Source organism: Azolla caroliniana, unplaced genomic scaffold (assembly GCF_043228905.1).
Source record: "Azolla caroliniana isolate FFs.n. ecotype wild unplaced genomic scaffold, voAzoCaro1.0.p SCAF_9, whole genome shotgun sequence".
Taxonomy (NCBI): Eukaryota; Viridiplantae; Streptophyta; class Polypodiopsida; order Salviniales; family Salviniaceae; genus Azolla; species Azolla caroliniana.
The window spans coordinates 4,888,544-4,907,166 of record NW_028230444.1 but is presented as its reverse complement, the minus strand read 5'-3'; the positions used below and the strand labels follow the sequence as shown (position 1 = coordinate 4,907,166).

Genomic DNA, 18,623 nt, shown 5'->3' with positions numbered 1-18,623 from the left:
GAGAGAGAAGAAGGGTATAATGGTCATCAAAGGGCGTAACTCTTGAAGCCCTAGATACATACATACATACATACATACATACATACATACATACATAACTCTTGAAGCCCTAGATACATACATATAATGCATACATACATACATACATACATACATACATACATACATACATACATATGTAGATGATGAAAGAAGGTCAATATCAAAATAAGTCGTGACTCTCTCTCTCCCCCTCTCCCCAAGAGATTCTTCTCTTCTTCTGCATCCCTCTTTTTAGGGTTTCTCTGCAGAGAATCAGAGGATCTTCCTCCACTGTCCCTAACTTTTCTTCTCTCATAATAATAACCTGCAGAAACCTCCTTTGGTTTTGCTGATTCCCTCTCCCCCCCTCGCCGAAACTCTGTTCTTTGATCAATCAATCCACCCATTCTTTAATCAATCAATCAATCCATCAATCCATCAATCCGTCAATCCATCGATCCGATGCTTCTTTTCTTTTCTTTTCAAATGAGCAGTATGCCCATATTTATTTCTATCCCTAAATTTATCGCCTTTCAAGGATTATGGAGAAACAGAGTATGTCACGATTCAGGTATGGATTTCTCTATGCTTACACTGCCAGGAAAATCTTCTCTTTGTACCAAAAGAAATGCTCGATTTCTATACCCCCCCCCAAAAAAATGCTCTGTTTATGCGAGAAGTGCTCTGTTTTTGCATTTGCTCAGATGGCATTATCTTGTTCTAACCAAATCAACCCATGTTTTGATCTAGGTTTAAACTCTCTGATTCAATCCAAGTAATTGACATGGTGAAAAACAGAGTGCGTCTTGATTAAGGTATGTAATTTTGTAGCTATATGCAAAGAGATACTCTGTCTTCACTATAAAAAGGCCTTAATTTGCACTTATTTAGATGCTCTTTCTTGTCTATGGTTCTTAACCATCTTTTGATATAGGTCTGAATGCTCTGTTTTTGTGTTTCACATAAATGGACATTTCTTGTTTGTGGAGCCTAAACTTTTTCTTTGATATAGCTCCAAAGTGTCTGCTTCTATTAAAGTAAAGGAAGTATTTGCTGTTTCACACATTTCGGTCGGGATGCCGGCTTCTTCTGCTGGATGGGCAAAGCCTGAAGATCTGGTGGAAAATCTCAGCTCTCTTGATACCTCTGCGAGGCTAAAGGCTCTTCGAGATGTAAAGAATCAGATTATCGGAAATAAGACCAAAAAGCTTTCTTATATAAAGCTGGGAGCAGTGCCTCGAGTAGTCGAAATTCTCGCTAGTGATACCGAAACACCTTTGCTAGTGCAATCTGCTGCTGCTGTTGGTAGTTTTGCGTGTGGAAATGAAGCTGGTGTTAAGGCTGTCCTCGATAGTGGAGTTCTTCCCCATCTCTTGAAAATGCTCTCATTTGGAGATAACAAGGTTGGGCTTACCTCTTATATTTATGGATTTCTGTTTCTGTATGTATGTGTATTGCAGTCTTATAAATACTGGCATCTTTAAAAGGCATTTAGACATTAGCATCTATGATTTTTATGTTTAACACTATGTGTACTCTAAATGCTGACATTGTAAAGATCTGGAAGATGTTAGCTCTTCTCACTGTTCGAGGATCTATTTTTTTTTCCATATGTGGACTTCAATGCTGGTCTAATAAACCACATGTACTTCACAAGCTCATCTTCATGAGTATACATAGGCGAGATGTTTCATGTGTGCTCGTTTTACATACGGTTGGGCTTAAATGCTGGCATAAAAAAGGCATGTACAGATTAGCTTCTTAATTTTGATTGAAAATAGCACTGAGGGAATGTGAAGAAGACCAACTTCACTGATCCATCTGTTTAAATGTACTTAGATGTGAGGTTTGATGGATCTTCGAAGTTATTGTAACAATGTATATTACAAGTGTTCAATATATCTTCATAAAGGGACATAGATGCAAGATATGATGGATGGAATTCTGTTTTTAATATATTCACATGTATGTGATTGAATGTAAAAATGTACGAGATCTGAGTCATCACCAATTCATCTAGTGATGAATGATATCTTTATGTTCAACATATGCTTGTCTGCACATGCAGAACTTGCTATACCAAGGACAAGGTTCTCATCTCACTGCACGAAAGAGAACTACCGGAACATGGAGTCCTGTGTGCTTTTTTGTTATCTTAAAATCATTATTGTTGTAACCCATTTTTTTTCTACATGTTCCTTTTTTCAAGTCTATTCTACTGGACCAGATTCTTGTCTGCCTACCTTTTGAATGCAGGATACCTCATAACCCCATACTGCAACATGTCAGGAGGCATGGTTCCTCAGTTTTAATACAAGGTTAAAACTTGGAATTTGGAAGTTCTGATATCAAATTTCTGTATGCAGCAGGTAGTAGAGTCTTGTGCTCGCACTTTAAAGATGATATTCCAATCTAGTCTTGCTCCAAAAGATGACATGTTGGCTGGGCAAAGAATGGAGCAACTATTAGCTCTGTTATATAGTGGAAATGAAAATGTGGCTGAGGTTGCTGCCCATGTTGTTGCAAGATGTTGTGAGACTTCACAACATCAACGGGCTATTGTGGATGCAGGTGGGCTGCAGAAGTTAGTGAGCCTTCTTTCAGCATCTGTGAGGAGAAGAGAAGCTGTCCTTGATGGACTTGCCGCATTAGTGAAGAATAATCCTCAAATTTCAATGAGACTTGTGGCTATGGATCAAGGAAAAGCTCTGGCCTCTATCATCAAGTTTGTGAAGGATAAAGCACCGAGAACAAGGGTTCTTGCATGCATGTGCCTTGCAAATATAAGCAGATCATGCCCTTGTTCTTATCCACAAGAATGGGAAGTAAGGGCAAGTATGCTTGCAGTTGTTATAAAGTTGGTTGAGGAGTCTGGGCAAGTGGGAGAGGATTCTACTATGGTACTAGCAGACATTGTTGCTAATAATGAAGAACTCCAGAGAGCAGCTTATAAATTTGATGCCATCGTGAAGCTTTGTGCCTTGTTGCAAAGAGGCTCTCTTTCAACGAAGCAGCTTGAGGGTGTTCTAATGTCACTTGCTGAGCTGTGTTCAAGGTTGGAAGATAGCCGGAGACAATTGCTTGATCAAGAGTCTGGGAAGGCTGTATGTTTCCTTGGCCTATCTTTAGAAACATTGATATTAACATTAAAGAACACATCTTTGGATGAAATGATAAATCACCTAGTTTTAGTTTGTAAGGTAGGAGAGAAATGCTGCTTAACTATATGATGGGTAATTGGAATTCTAATATTTCTCTTTAAACAGACACAAAAGGCGATCATGTCTGCTTTATCTAATCCATCTGAAGGAGTGAGAGTGGCAGCATGTACTTGTATAAAGAGCATATCCAGATCTGTTAAGGTTAGGAGATATTTCCATTGTAACACTGTTTTTAAATTAGTTTTTTACACTTCTAACTTGCTTTCTGGGGACAGAATCTGCGAACAAGTTTATCTGATGAACGACTTGTATTTTCTCTTTTCAAACTCCTAGATGATCCTTCTCCTCTTGTTCAGGTTAGAACCCGGGCTCACTAATCTCACTTTTTAATATTTTAAATTCACTATTTTATTTACAGACAATTTACTGCAGATTGCTGCATTAAGTGCTGTCAGTAATGTTGTGCTGGATTTCACTCCTTACAAGTCAGTATTTTTTCAATGTGGAGGTGTCAGCCAGCTTATTCAACTAGCCCAATCAATGGATTCAATGTTACGGTTGAATGCTGTTTGGGCTTTAAGAAATCTTCTATATTTGGCGGATATGTCAGTCAAGGAAAAAGTAATGGCAGAGTTGACTGTATCCACACTTATAAGTTTGATTCATGGTAAGTTTGCATTAGTGTTTCAAATTCTTATTAAAGTATTTCTGTCTATTCTGCTTTATCAAGGATATTTGGCTGATGGATTAGAAATACATGAGCTATTAAGAACATAACGTATTCTCCGATTGAAACTATTATCAAGCATATGATGATGTCTGTTTGTGACTGCAATTATTTCCATTTCATGGATACATTAAACCTTCATGTCAAATGACCATGTATTGAAACACAAATTCGATTGGAAAGAGCATGAAGCCTTGAGATGCCTGTTTCTGACTGCATAGTATCACAAATTTCTGTGTATTTTAACCAGATTGTGAGGAGATGGTGGAAGAACAAGCTTTAGCTTTTGTGCGAAATCTTGTGTATGGGAGTGTGGATTCTGTACAACAAGTATTTACTGAAGATGGTGCTATCCTTGCTTCTGTTGAAAGGCAACTTTGCATTGCTTCAAGGCCTGAAGTCTGCACTCAGGTTCTACACTTGCCTGGCGATGTTTTAAATTTGATTCATGATGATTTTAAATATATGATATTTTCTGGGAAATTTGTCGATTTGATTCATCTTCTTTTTTAACTGATTATTGAAAGCATATGATAGGGTGTGTATGTACTAAGCAATATCGCTGCCGGTAATGAATTCCACAAGGATGCAGTCATGAAGTTTGTGGCTCCAGGTGCAGGATGTGGTGCTTCCCCCATGTTGAGATTCCTTCAGGACAAGAGCAATTCACAACTTCGTGTAGCTGCTGTATGGTGTGTTATGAACTTGAGTTATCCTGATAGTTCTGGTGCTGCAACTAGAGTAGTAATGCTCCGGGAGGCAGGTATAGAGCAACAGCTGACAAGAATGGTAGATGATCCTTGTATGGATGTGAAGGTCAGTGTTCATTAACATGACTTTAATTTATAATTTTATTCTTTTGTGAAAGCATCTTGAAAGTTGAATAGCAATTCTTCTGTGTGCTGCAGGATCGTGTAAAGACGGCTTTAGAGCAGTTCATGGGATTGATCAATGTTTGAATATTTATCTGTACTGGAGGTGTTCTATTGAGGTTTTTTATCCAGTACCATGGGCAAAAGGATCAATATGCCATACTAAATTCTCTTGCTGGTGATTAGTAGAAAGGACTCATCTGCTGTTATGCCTTTTGAGGACGCTCAAGTTTATTGGGCTTGATGTCCACGGTAATCATTGATTGGTAAGCTATATTTTACCTTTCATTAACACATTTGCAAGAGTAACTGTTTCATGCTGCTGAGAAGGAAACAATGCAAATGACATTTCGGAAGATCATGATTGTGTATTTTGTATTTTTAAAGAGCCTATAATTATAAATATCACGTTCAGATGTTTCCTGTCGCTTTCCTTCTTAAGCGTTTTAATTTTCTCTATTTATTTCTTCTTTTGGGTGTTTTCTCTCCTCTGTTAGCTGTTTTGGGCAAAAACGTATTGAAAATACACATAAAATGCTGGGAAATTTTGGCTGTCCATAGATCCAATGTGAATGATAATGAGAAGGACTTAGGAAGGGCACAAGATATGAAACTCTCAAAAGATACCATGCTAAGTTGTAAAACATCTTCAATATGCAGACATGTTGGCATATGCATCTAGGGTAACCATAGTACATAGGATATTTCACAATATGTACTTAAACAAGGACATTACTATGACATGTGAAAATGCCCCGTACACAGTATGTTTTTCAGTGGGCTGTGTCTGACACTCCATTTCGGTTATTTCCCTGCTGTTTTTCTGAACTTTAGGCTATGCCTAATGAAGAAATATAACGTGTATTGCCACTATCTGTCTATTTCCCTGCTGTTTTTCTAAACTTTAGGCTATGCCTAATGAAGAAATATAACATGTATGGCCATTATCTGTCTACAATGGCCTTGAAACAAAAGTTCAGAAGAAAAATCACATGTACGTGATTTTCTTAATGTTGCTCAAGAACTGCTTACATTGTATTCATCTTTTGTACAGAAGATTCTTGTTACATAACAATTTTAAGTCTCATAAAGCACATAAACTACTTGCAGGCCAAATTAATTCAGACATTTGCACTCTTTTATTTTAAGTTCAGAGTACGAATACAAAGTGCTTCTCAGTTCTTTGTTCTGTAGTAGTGGCAGAGATTTGGAACGTTCCCTCCTAAGGTATAGCAGCCAACTTAGATAACCGCAGATGTTTTTACATGAGACAAATCCCTCTTAATTCTGCAGCTTGTTGGAAAATATGACACATGGTCTCAGCAGCAATACAAATTGGGGTTGATTTTATTTACCTTGTGTCTATACTCCAATAGTTGTGCTAGATATGCCTTCAATGCCAAGCATTTGGATTTTTGCATTTTCACCGATTTGCCTTCTGTTTGGACATTCTCACAGATTTGGAATCTGCCTGAGAAATGATATTTGATATGGGGACATGCCTTAAAGAGAGGAGTAGTGCTACCTGATATTAGTCTCATGTTTAATATATTCAACAAGTACCATGAGAACCTGTGCTCTAGACCCAGCAAGGAAAAATGATGATTATAGTTATGGCTAATATGCTTCATATTTCATTTTGCATTGCAAAATCTCACTTACTTTTTATTCACATGATGTAGCCTCTTTTAACTAAGAAAGAAGCTCACTTATCCTCATCATTGACAGACTTTTTATTCACATGATGTAGCCTCTTTTAACTTAAGAAGCTCACTCATCCTCATCATTGACATAATATATTGCAAGGAGGGATCATACCCCTGTATCCAATATAATCTTCCTACCCAATTATCTACATTATCAGGCATGGGATCTACATCAGGAGGGGCCACAAAATCTTCAATATAGCCCTAATTTCAACCTTATTTATTGGCTGCTCATGATCTCTCTAGGTGTATGGGTTGGCTGTCTATCATTCTATATTTTCAGGTAGCAATGGGCACGGTTCGGTTCGAACCGAACCAAAACTTAACCGTTTATATAAAACAAAAACCAAACCAAACCGTTTAAACTCTCAAGTATTTAAATCAAACCATTTAAACCCAAACCGTTTAGGGAAAAGTTGAAACCAAACCAAACCATTGAATAAAAAATTTAAACCTAACAATTTATGTCAAACTAATTAAACATCTAAATAAACAAAAATACATTAAATTAAACAAACATTTAAGTTAAATTCATAAAATCAATAAAAGAAACTTTAATTAAACCATTAAATTAAATAAACATTTAAGTTAAATTAATTAAATCAATAAAAAACTATTAATTAAACCATTAAATTAATAAACTGTTAGGTATAAAAAAGTTAACCAAAAACCTTTAAACCAAATCATTTAAACCTATAAACCTATAAATCTATAAACCCGAGGTTTAGAATCAAACCGAACAGTTTATCAAAAATCCAAACCAAACCAAACCATTAATTTTTTTGGAACCAATAAACCGTTAAACCATAGCTTAACAGTTCGGTTCAGTTTGAGCCAAAACCATGCCCATTGCTATTGTCAGGCATGGGATCTACATTAAGAGTGGCAAGAATATCTTCATTATTAAGTGATTGTCTATTTATAGCCTTATGTTCAACCTTATTCATTGGCTGCTCATGATTTATAGGTGCATGGAATGGCTGCCTATCATCACCACGGATTCGTGAGAATTTTCAGTCCTTTGAAATTCCACTTGAGGCACATTATCATCACCAGTGGCTGAAATCTAGCATTTTTGCTATGTTTCTTAGAGGCACAACAAATCAAGCAACTTAGCCTAATTAAAGACTTACAGGCTGCATTCCACATTTTTGAACTGAGGTAGCCTTATGCTGTAACCCATTTCATTTTCCTTACCACGCCAATGGAAGATGCCCTTAATGGACTCACCAAACTTCAACTTTATTCCTGAGCTCATATCTAATGTGCACAAGTGCGTCAAACCAAAGATGTGTAGATGGTCATCTGTGGCTAGTTTGCGGAAACAAAAGCTCTCAGGGATGCCACTTTTCAACATTGTGTTTGGGGATCTACTGCATATATGTACTGCAGTTCAAATAGCCTCTCTCCGAAAGCCACAAGGGAGATTAGCTATAAATAGCATTCATGGCATACTCACATAGTGTCCTATAACATGTTTCAGCCAAGCCATTAGAAGAAGGATCATATGGTGCTATTACCTTCCTCTCTATGCCATGCTACTCCCATAATCTACTCCCATAATCTTCTGGATTCAATGCATAAAACTCGGCCCCTTTTGTATGCAGGCAATTTAGCTTTCCGCCTGTTTAGGTGGTCACAAAAACATGAAAAAACTTAAAACACAGCCAAGGTTTCATCTTTGCCTTTCAGAAATAAACTCAAATTCTCCTTGAACAATCATCAGCAAATAAAATATGAAGAACCGCCATAGATTTAGTTGGCATGCTATGAATATCAAAATGGACAAGATCCAAAAGTAACAGGAAATCCTCCCTTGTTTTTCACATTGATAATCATGACAAAAATCATCTGTCATGCCCTTGTCATTAAGTGTCTGTAAGGGAGGATATCTAATCCTTTTTGGTTCATATGGTCCAACTTTTTGTTAAAGCGCCAAGTGACAGTCAAACCTCTACAACAATTGCTGCAATACAGAGTGCTTATCTTTGTGCCCTTGATACCTAATCTAGAACCTTTGTTAATTTTCATGATCTACTCTCAAAGTCATCCATTTGACCAACAGACTCTAGACTCTTGGCATCATTGAGAACCAAATGCACCATGCCTGTACAATCAATACTGCAATCTTGCCCAAATAAACTTCACTATAATTTCTTACATGAGAAGTGACGAAACACATCCTAGGAGTCACGTGGAATAGTCTACAAACCAAGTCTAATTCAGTGTATCGCTAACAGTAAGTAATGCATCAATAGCATAACTTACATATGGAGAGTGGAAGCATCATTTGAAGGCAATGTGCACAGATTTTGCTTTACATTAAGTGCACTCTTCAATGACCACATTTGAGATCAAGTTGGCCTTCTCATCGCCTATTTTTATCTTTAGAAATGGTTTGTTTTGCATCATTGTCATTGGCATTCTTCCTACATTCAATTTGTTTCTTAAAATACTTGCAACCAGACTTCTTATCGCCTTTCCTACCGCAATGGTAGCATGTAATATCATATTTTGCTTTTATTGCTCATGTTTCGTTGTTCTTCATTAGACTTTGTGCTGTGCCTCCAGTCTCACTATACTCTTTCCTCTTATCTCTTCAGTCATTATAGAGACTTTAACCCCATCACATGTAAGGTTGGAGCTATTAGATGCTGTGCATTCCTACTTTGACAATCCAAGCTTGTGTCATTCAATCTTCCAATCTCGTACAATTATTTATGATTGGTTTTGGCATTGACCATTCTCAGCCTAAAATAAACTCTGAAGTTAAGGCATTTCATTTCTAAAGATAAATTCCAGAAATCTGAATAACCACTTGAGAGGGTAAAGGGTAATATATAGAAAATCTTGGACTGGATCTGAATATACTACTGTAAAATTTTCTGCATTGGAAAACTCGCAAACATCAGGTAGTTATGCAATCCATTCCGTGCAATAAAGCTACCCCAGTAAAGGGGAATAAGTGGTTGGAGAACTGAATGAGCAGCAACACTCTTTTGTTTGCAGCACTTATGTAGTGAGAGATAACCTTGATTTCATATAATTTGAAAGCAGGCCAAGAGGTTTGGTTTGGTACCAGTTACGTGTAATTGTAGACTTGGAGCATGAGTGACAGGAGAAAGAAAATGTCTTAACTGTAGAGAAAACACAAAACAAGAGGAAAGAAACACAACCTAGGTTTTTGTGTTTGAAGGAGCAAGATATATTCTATTATAGAATGTGATTTTAGGGCACTTGAGCTTGTTCACATTGGCTGAGTCACTGAAATATGTCTTTGAATCTCTCAAAAATAAATGCTCAAAAAAAGAGTGCTTGCCCAAGAATGGTCACTAGCCTGAGATACCGCATTGTCATATTTATATCTCTGATATCCTCATATACAGTACATATAAAAACAGAGCGCTCCTTGTATCTACTTGTACATGGCAGAATCTGCCCATCTGCTCCTCCGTAGATCCTTTGTCTGTATAACAGATCTCAATGTAGCATGATGTGGTGTTTAAACATTTGTGTATGGAGGTCACTAATAAAGACCTAGGCAGAGATGTTATGAAAATTCATTTTGTACTAGACCTTAGGTGGCAATGGCTTTTGTTGGTTAATCTAAGTCTCTTGAACGTAAGTCTGCCATATCTCCTGCCTGGGTACCCTATCTAGGTGCCAGTAGCTGTTGGAGCCAGGTACTATAATGGTCATCTCCCAGTCTTGTAAAACCTTCAGGCAAGATGTGGTTAAAGAGGTCCACAATAAAAGGAACAGAGTTTCATGATCAAATATAAGATGCACACAATTGATGGATCAACCATGATGGCATTTAAGAGCAGAGTAGGAAGTTCACGGGGTGTGGTATTGGTGGTTGGTTTAAGATGTGATAAAGCGTCTCTGCATACCTTCGGTTGTGGGTGTATGACGTCAAGCGTTTCCATAGTATGGTAGTCTTGTCTTACGGGTATATGAAGTTGTTTTCACTTAAGCAAAGGTTATTCCTATGATGATACTTATTGGTTGTACTTCCCATTGGGTTGAATCTTCGAAAGAGAAAGATAATTTGGTTATTGTGCTGTGGTGGGGAATCAGAAATAATCTTACACTTATTATGAACATGCTCACTGACCAAAGCATTCACGAGTGTGTGCATCATTTTTACCCAAACTTCCTGGATAAAGGTTTAGGAAAAACTTTCTGTTGTTTAGATAGATTAGCATTGCCTATCATGCATTTTGCTTATTTCCTTCAATATTCTTGTTGCTAACAGTTTTGACCATTAGCATGTTCTTCGATATGCGTCGCCATGCTTTGTTGGGTGGTCTGTGATGTACTAGCTCCCCTTAGTATCTACGGACTCACGGGAGTCTGCTCTGTACATTCAAATGTATCTCCGTAGTGGTAAGATGTCATCTCCATCCTTGAACAACAATCCCACTGGATGAGTTCATAATGATCTGCTGTAGTTACATACTGCAAATTTTTGTCTCCAACAACTTTATTCCACAGGCCCCAAATCCTTATCTGATTGGGAGACCATCAATAATGATTCACATTCCGTTCTTACAATGTAGAAGTCGTCTGCTCTCATTACATGCTTGTAATATCTCTGGGGCATGGCTTTCTATGCTAACTTGCATGCAAATAAGATCATTATCAGGATGCATTGATGTGCCTGGTTCATCAGTGTTTGCCCTTCAATGTATCAGACGTGGATAATATTTCCTCTTTAATTCCTGGGGAAGAGCAGAGAGAGAATGAGAGGGAGAGAGAAATGTCTGGATCTCTAATGATTAAATTTTTGGCTTGCAGTGTTTAGGAGGTAAGGAGAGACAATATATAACATATGCAGAATGTATAGCCGTTCTTTTGCAAATTATTTACGCTTTTGTTGATTGACATGAAGACAGCCATTGAGTCCAAATGGCATATTGAAATCTGGAAGCACCCGTATCTTATTTAGGATGTACTGATGTGTGTGTACAATGTGTCAATTTTGTGAAGTAAATTATATTGAGAAGCAATTGTATTGCAATCGCGCCATGTGGAAGAGATGATCAAATTCACAACAGTAACATATTTGCGATTGCACTTGAATGACAAAAAGTATGGTTGGTAGCGGGCATGGTGTCAGCAGGTTCTGCCCCCCCAGTGTTGTAAGATGTACATTATTTATATAAATCCGCATTCAATACTCTAGATATAAATGCGGTATATGTAGTATTTCCGTTCTCTTTTCTTGACAAAATTCATTATTTAAATAACATTCCTTCATTCATTACTCCAAAACTTATCTTATTTGGGGGTTCCTGTCTGGACTAGACATGGGTTTTGCTGTATGAGTATTCTTTGCTAATAAAGGAAAATAAAAATTGTGGCATTAACGATTAACTTCTCTTGTTGCGATGACATGGGTTTCCAAATCAGTTTCCTTGGCAGATAAAGCTAATAACTCCTATCCTATTTGTTGTGCATTACTGTTCAAGAAAAAAGAAAGAACCTGAAAAAATGTTTCGACAAAAAAATATCAAATAATAGCTATCCAACACTACTTTGTATGATGTGATCTGATGGCAGATTAATTAATTCTTTGTAATGACTATGGGGTGTCAGGCTTGCAGGAGCTTGTCTTGACCTAGCTTTGAATATTCTTTGATAATCCTTGAATCTACGATTAAAATGATCAAATACTGAGGCTTGCAGTAGCTTGCCTTTGTCATAGCTTTGAATATTCTTTGATAATCCTTGAATCTATAGTTAAAATTTGAAATGATCAAATCCAGTGGGTTGGATAAAACGCATATAAATATTCTTTACCATCACTAAACCTAAACCCTTGAATGTATAATTGAACATTTGGATAAAATGCTTGCAATATCCTTTGTTCAATTGAAGCTATCGGGATTGGATTTGATAAAATGCTTGCCATATACACCATCCATATGCAGCTTCTCACAGCTTTGGATATGAGAGTTCTACGGACACCAACACTCATATGGGTGGATTTGCCACAGAAGATAATGAAGTTGAAGGGTGTTTTCAAACTGGTGAGGCTAAGTAGCAAAGGTAGAAGGCAAGTGAGAGTGATAGAAGATTTGAATGCAATTGGCTGCCTTCGTTACACTTTTGTGAAAGATGGATTGGAGAGATGTGATATTAGGCAAAGGAATCCATCCATTTCACTATCCTATCATAGTTTTGAGATGTTACTTGAAAATTAAAGGAAAAAACCTTATACATATATGGAATTCAGGTACTATCAGATTTAGAAAAACAATTTCTTGTTCCATCAAGAAAAAAAGATGATCTACTTTGTTTCATATAGACTTGTATTTGAATTTACTAGGGATCGATCACTAGCTCAATGGAAGATCACCTTATTTACACATGCATTGATGGTTTATCAAATCAATTCACAAAAATTCAGCTAGATACATTTTCTTTTTATGTTAGTGAGGTATAGTGGGGAATAATAGCCTACCAAATGTGTTGATAAAAAAATCAATCTTAGAAGCAAATTGATCTTTGCATGAGCATCCAATGCTATAGATGATGAAAATTACATTGGGATTTGATTTACTAGTGGGGTATTTATGGTGTCAAATAGGTTAGGGGAATTTGTTAGAAATATTGAGAATAGATTAGATAGGCATAGAGTTACAGTAATGGATATGTATATGTGTCAATACAAACATTCTATTACATATGAGAATAGATGACAATGGTAGTCCTCTTGCACTCACACCTTAGAACTTAGATGGGATCTTGCCTAGTCGACTACAAAGATAATTAACATAGATAATAGTGACAATAGCCAAGTGTAAGAGAAAGAGGGCAAATATTTATGTCTTGTGTTTGGTCTTAGTGTCACATAAAATGTTTTACTCATTTGATAATAGTGGGGATGTTTCTTTTTTGTCAATTGACTTGTCATTTAATATGACCTAGCTTTGTCAATACAAGATCGTACTGATAATATCCATCATAAAGTCATTGACACATACTTCAAGACTAAGTATGTAGATCTTAACTCGCTAACAAACAATATCCTTCTAGTTTACCTTAGTAGCCAATCACATTACCCTACTTCCCTCATTCCTAAATACATTCTATTTGACTCGATCTACAGATTCCCACATTGACACCTTATTCTTCCATATGATCAAGTTGCACAATAACTACTCATTTGGGCTGCTATCACAAAATGTGCACTCTAAGAATAGATGTAGGGTAAACTAATTCCTTGGGGGGATCATTTTGACTATACCTAATAGAATTGCACATTTTGGGATAGACCTGCTTAGGTTCTTAACTAGGAGCTAATAGAGAGATAAGAAACAAATGTTCTGATTGTATTTGGCCTCTAGATGTGCCGGACAAGTAATAGTGTATTTGAGAGTTAATGATTGTCGATGTTGAATAAAAAGCAAAAATGGCAAGCGATAAGTAGAATAGAGACACTTTATTAGACAAAAATTAAATAAGGAATGTACATTTTTATTGCAATTAGATTGCAAATACAACAATAGAGATCAATTAAATGTGTTATAGCCCCTAATGATCCTTGAACAGAAATCCTACCCTTAAATTAACCCAAAACGCACCCGTCTATTCTTTCCGCCCTTTTATACTTGATTTTATGTGTTTTGGAGCATAACGCAAACACCATGTGGGCTCACAGACATAGGTTCTCACCACCATTAGTCTAACCCTGGGTTCAAACTAATCTTCCCCCACACACTATTCCAAGCTGTCAATTTGGCTTGGTTTAATGATGCTTACTTCTCACCACCATTAGTCTTAACCCTTAGTTCAAACTATTCTTCCCCCACACAATATGCCAAGCAGCCAAATTTGGTTTGGTTTAGTGATGTGTGCTGAAATATTATCACTGCATATAAATATTATGCTTGCTATAACATTGAGCTTCATTACATAATGTCTTGTGGAATTACAAATTAATACTGGCTTATATTTTATGTAAGGAATCCATGCTATAACCTGAAGAAGACATAGTATATTTGATTGGGATGTGAGTGTATATACTTGACGTTAGGCAAACACTGAGTGTTATCTGCACTCGAGGGTCTTGATTTTTCATTAACAAGCCTTCATTTCCATCTCACAAAGAGAAGGCGGATAGAAAGTGAAACAACAAATTAATTTCACCAGAATCATAGGTTCAGCATATTGCAGCAAGAAAAACTTTTAAGTTTTAGATAAAAAGAAGAAACTGTCATCCATGCCAGAAATAAAAGGTCGTTATTCAGAACATATACATATACATAACAAACTTATTGTTCTAAGAAACCAACGTAAAGAAAAGAAGTGGCCCTGTGTCAGAAACTTGGGGGTTTTTATTCTTATAATGGTATTATATTGTTCCGGTTTTAGACATGATTTTCAAACTGGATTCAAACTTGAAATGGCATCATGGTTCAGTGAGACTAAATCCATGTCCAGATTGTTTCTGTTTAATGTTGATTGCAAGACATGGTGCCTCTCAAGGAATTTGATGCAAGTCAAAAAAGCTCAAACAAATCTCATTCAAACTTAATAGACCTCTACATGCCACTGCTTATTTTTCTTCAATGTTGATAACTTTTCTTCCCAGTTTATACCCTTTTGTTCAGCAACCCTCTTTAGAGTCTCTTGTATTCCAGGCATCATTCCTTTTAAACCACAGAAATACATGTGTGCACCCTCATCCAAAAGCTGGAAAAGCTCATCTCCATACTCTTCAATTTTGTCTTGAACATACATCTTCCCACCATTCTTGTTTCTTTGCTCTCTGCTCAATGCAATATCATATCTGAAGTGATCTGGAAATTTCTTGAGATATTGGGCGAACTCATCATGATAAAGAAGACTATCACTGTTTGCTACTCCCAAGAAAAGCCAGCTAAGTCCACTGAATTTATAATTAGGTATATCTTCCATAAACATTCGTCTCAAGAATGCTCTATATGGAGCAATACCAGTGCCTGTGGCCACCATGATATGTGTGGCCTTAGGGTGTTCAGGTAACAACATAATCTTTCCAGAAGGTCCTGGAAAAAACAGAACACCAAAATTATGAAAAATGAAACAATAGGAATCACAATGACAAATTGTGAACAATACAAATAACACAACAAACATTTGAAAATTTGGAATTGGAATCATAATGAATAAGAAAAATAATAGACATCCGAGTGAATAATTAAATTAAAGAAATCATGACAAAAATTTCGCAAAATAGCACAGTTCTGCATTCTAGCATACCTGTAATTTGAACTTCATCTCCTGGTTTACTATCACAGAGGAAATTGCTGCAAACCCCTTTCTTCTCTTTGTCCTCCAATCCAGTCTCTGGATCGATATAAACAGCTCTTCGTATGCAAAAGCTTGCTGTTTTCCCATCAAAATCATCTCCATACCTTGTTGATGCAATTGAATAAAGCCTGACTGCATGTGCTTGTCCAGGTTTCTTTGGATTCTCACCCTATAAATAGGAAAATAGTTTTCTGCATTGATCAACATAGATGCATAACAATCCTTACGATGGATTTTACTTTTCAAGTACTCAATTCGACCTGAATAATAAATGCGTTGAAGGAGGGCTACAAAAGAGAGTTCAACCTGATACAAATCCATCATACAGAGAAGATGGAAGAGAGTAAGGTTCACTTACAGGTGCAATCACGCCTATGCTCTGGCCTTCCCAGTAAGGAACATTGCCTCCATGATCGATGACAATGTGGCAAGTTTCTCCAGGTGCTTTGGGTCCTACTATTCTCTCTACAGACACAATCTTGGCAGTGTATGGTTCCTTGGGCTTGTATAAATTCAAAGGCGGTTGAGTCGCCTCCTCCAATTCTGGCGGGAAGCTGACAACCTTTGCTTGAATACTTGATCTCTTATAGGCCCTCCAAACTGGTGCAGATGGTAGTTTAAGACATAAACTCTCTCCAGAGAAAACGGAAGAGTGCCTTAGACTAAATGGCTGGTTCATTTGTATCTGTTTTGGCAGCATAATGACAATTAAATGAAAAGTTCACTCTCTCTCCTATTTTTTTGTATTAGGACTCTTTTCACTCATTATTCACCATATGACCTGGTCTCCACAGACAACCTTATCATCTGAGCCATATCTATGTAATCTCTCTCTCAAAGTTATGCATGCCAACACTTACTTATTCACATCCTTCCATAAAAAAGAAACTGGCTTCTGTATTTTCAATAAATAGTCTCTTTTAAGGCAGGTTACTACACCTTCAGACATTTTAGCAATTAAATATTAACCCCCTGGACAACCCGTATCAGAGTCAATTATTACAGCCCAACTCTGGGCAAAAACCCACATCTGAGTCAAGCTTGATGAAGATCACGCAACCAGGTGTATCAAACCAACTCTGCCTCTTTTCAGGTACTAGAATCCATTAACATATGTACCTATCCATTTATTACAAACCCTCTCATGTCAGAGGAGACACTTATTTTGCATGATCACTGATTCCATTGGTCAGATTTTATGTGCTATTTAAAGGGTTGGATAGGTAATATTCTTGTCCAAGGAGGTTAATATAAAGAATAAATGTTAATTATCTATTCATTCAAAAAATATCGTACGCCCTTTTTATTAAGTTCAGTAGACCATATTTCAACTTTAACAACAGTAATAGAGTCTATGCATATACATGGTTCCACACATCGCATTTCATATATTACATATAGATAGATTGATACACGGTTCCATACATTTTATTTAATACTTTATCACTAATCTATTTAGCAATCTATAGAGGTTAGAGATTCTTGTTCTTTCTTATTGAGAAAAAAACCAATAAAGAGCTAATGATTTCATGAAAATTTCCTCGTTCACCTATCCATATATCCAGTTATGCACCAAGCTAATCGTTTCTCTTCTTTTGTTACAGATCAAAAACAAGAATGATCATGCACACTAACCTCGGAATTAGAAGTGTTTTTTTGAGATATTGATCCTTCCCCGGTATAGAGGTGCAGAGAGCTGAGACCAACCTACCATAAAAAAAAGATCAAACAAAAATACAAGAATGCATCCATTCAATCCTTGCAGAAGAACCCAGAATGAGGAGATGGAAAAAACAATATTACAAGAAGAACCCAGATTACGGAAAAAAGCAAAAAACATAACAATCAAAGACTAAAAAACCACAACAGCCATCAAAAGGCTAAAAACCAGAAAATAAGCATCTAAAGGCAAAAAACTAACAAGCAAGCATCGAAATGCTACAAAGCAAAGAAAAAATATAGAAAAAACATAATGTAAAAGAACCCAACAGTAGAAAAACAAATCAAAAGACAACAACAAAGAATGAAAATGATGTTGAAGACCAGACAGAAAAAAAAAAAAAAAGGAACGAACAAGGGGAAAGAAAAAAAAAATGCGGATCGAGGGCAATCGAAGTTATATTTACCTTCGAAATCATACCAGCATGCGCCATGGCTCTATATTCTCTTCAAAAGAAGGAAGATTTTATGTTGCCGTAGAAGATTCAGAGAGAGAGAGAGAGAGAGAGAGGAGGGCAGGGCAGGGTGTTAGGGTTTAGAAATTAATTTGATTTGTGCAAAGAGAGAAAGACAGAGAGAGAACATGGACTGACATGCATCTTTAGATGTGAAGGTTCTGAAAGAAAGGCGCTACTTTTTTGTGCACGTGCCAAAGCTGTATTGACAGAGAGAGAGAGAGAGAGGAACACACAAGTTCCGAAAGAGAGGCGCCCCAATGAAGAAGAAGAAGAAGAAGAAGAAGAAGAAGACGATCAGAGGAACATACGATACACAGTAGAGACTAGGAGTGGGCAACGGCTCAGCTCAAGCCTGAACCCAACCTTTTACACTGTTATTGAACGGTTTAGCGGTTCCGTTTCAGGCTTTAGCTTCCTTAACCGGTTTGAGCTTGGTTTGGGATATAGCTCAAACCGAACCGTAGTGTTTTGGGCTAAACCAGTTCCCAAACCAGTTAAGGTTAATCGAGTTGGCTAAACTGGCTCTGAAACCGGTTTAGGAGCCACTTTGGTTCAAGTTTGAAAACCGATTAAGTCGAAATCGAACTGTTGCCAATTTGTAGTAGAGAAGAAGCTTTGGAATGCGAAACAAAAAGCATTTAAAGTTGCAAGTTTGA

General features: G+C 36.9%; 2 protein-coding genes across 4 annotated transcripts; one reads left to right on the top strand and one right to left on the bottom strand.

Annotated features, from left to right (window-relative positions):
- Nucleotides 1-461: 461 nt before the first annotated feature.
- LOC147859984 (uncharacterized) lies at nucleotides 462-11,749 on the top strand. 3 transcript variants are annotated; one of them, XR_015530216.1, is made up of 11 exons: nucleotides 462-592; nucleotides 772-836; nucleotides 1,034-1,424; nucleotides 2,391-3,125; nucleotides 3,288-3,383; nucleotides 3,458-3,538; nucleotides 3,615-3,849; nucleotides 4,160-4,320; nucleotides 4,447-4,725; nucleotides 4,818-5,047; nucleotides 11,288-11,749. XR_015530216.1 is itself a non-coding variant. In XM_087324216.1 (10 exons), exons 3-10 carry the CDS (start codon nucleotides 1,098-1,100, stop codon nucleotides 4,866-4,868), a joined length of 1,968 nt encoding a protein of 655 aa, XP_087180342.1. In that variant the 5' UTR covers nucleotides 462-592; nucleotides 772-836; nucleotides 1,034-1,097; the 3' UTR covers nucleotides 4,869-5,208. The 3 variants fall into 3 exon arrangements, 1 of the variants encoding a protein (XP_087180342.1); XR_015530215.1 differs by having other exon boundaries at nucleotides 2,388-3,125; XM_087324216.1 differs by lacking the exon at nucleotides 11,288-11,749 and having other exon boundaries at nucleotides 2,388-3,125; nucleotides 4,818-5,208.
- Nucleotides 11,750-14,816: 3,067 nt separating this feature from the next.
- On the bottom strand, nucleotides 14,817-18,090 carry RFNR2 (root FNR 2). Its single transcript, XM_087324782.1, has 5 exons — nucleotides 17,917-18,090; nucleotides 17,426-17,497; nucleotides 16,149-16,475; nucleotides 15,740-15,959; nucleotides 14,817-15,525 (listed from the first exon to the last, which is right to left on the bottom strand). Exons 1-5 carry the CDS (start codon nucleotides 17,941-17,943, stop codon nucleotides 15,029-15,031), a joined length of 1,143 nt encoding a protein of 380 aa, XP_087180908.1. The 5' UTR covers nucleotides 17,944-18,090; the 3' UTR covers nucleotides 14,817-15,028.
- Between the last annotated feature and the right edge of the window lie 533 nt (nucleotides 18,091-18,623).

Excerpts from the sequence above, each read along its gene's own strand:
- LOC147859984 (XM_087324216.1), top strand. The coding sequence starts at position 1,098 with ATGCCGGCTTCTTCTGCTGGATGGGCAAAGCCTGAAGATCTGGTGGAA. Across the intron at positions 1,425-2,387 it reads TCTCATTTGGAGATAACAAG|CAGGTAGTAGAGTCTTGTGC; the intron begins GTTGGGCTTACC and ends TTCTGTATGCAG. Across the intron at positions 3,126-3,287 it reads ATCAAGAGTCTGGGAAGGCT|ACACAAAAGGCGATCATGTC; the intron begins GTATGTTTCCTT and ends CTCTTTAAACAG.
- RFNR2 (XM_087324782.1), bottom strand. The coding sequence starts at position 17,943 with ATGGCGCATGCTGGTATGATTTCGAAG. Across the intron at positions 17,498-17,916 it reads ATGCTGGTATGATTTCGAAG|GTTGGTCTCAGCTCTCTGCA; the intron begins GTAAATATAACT and ends TTTTTATGGTAG. Across the intron at positions 15,960-16,148 it reads GCATAGGCGTGATTGCACCT|GGTGAGAATCCAAAGAAACC; the intron begins GTAAGTGAACCT and ends TCCTATTTATAG.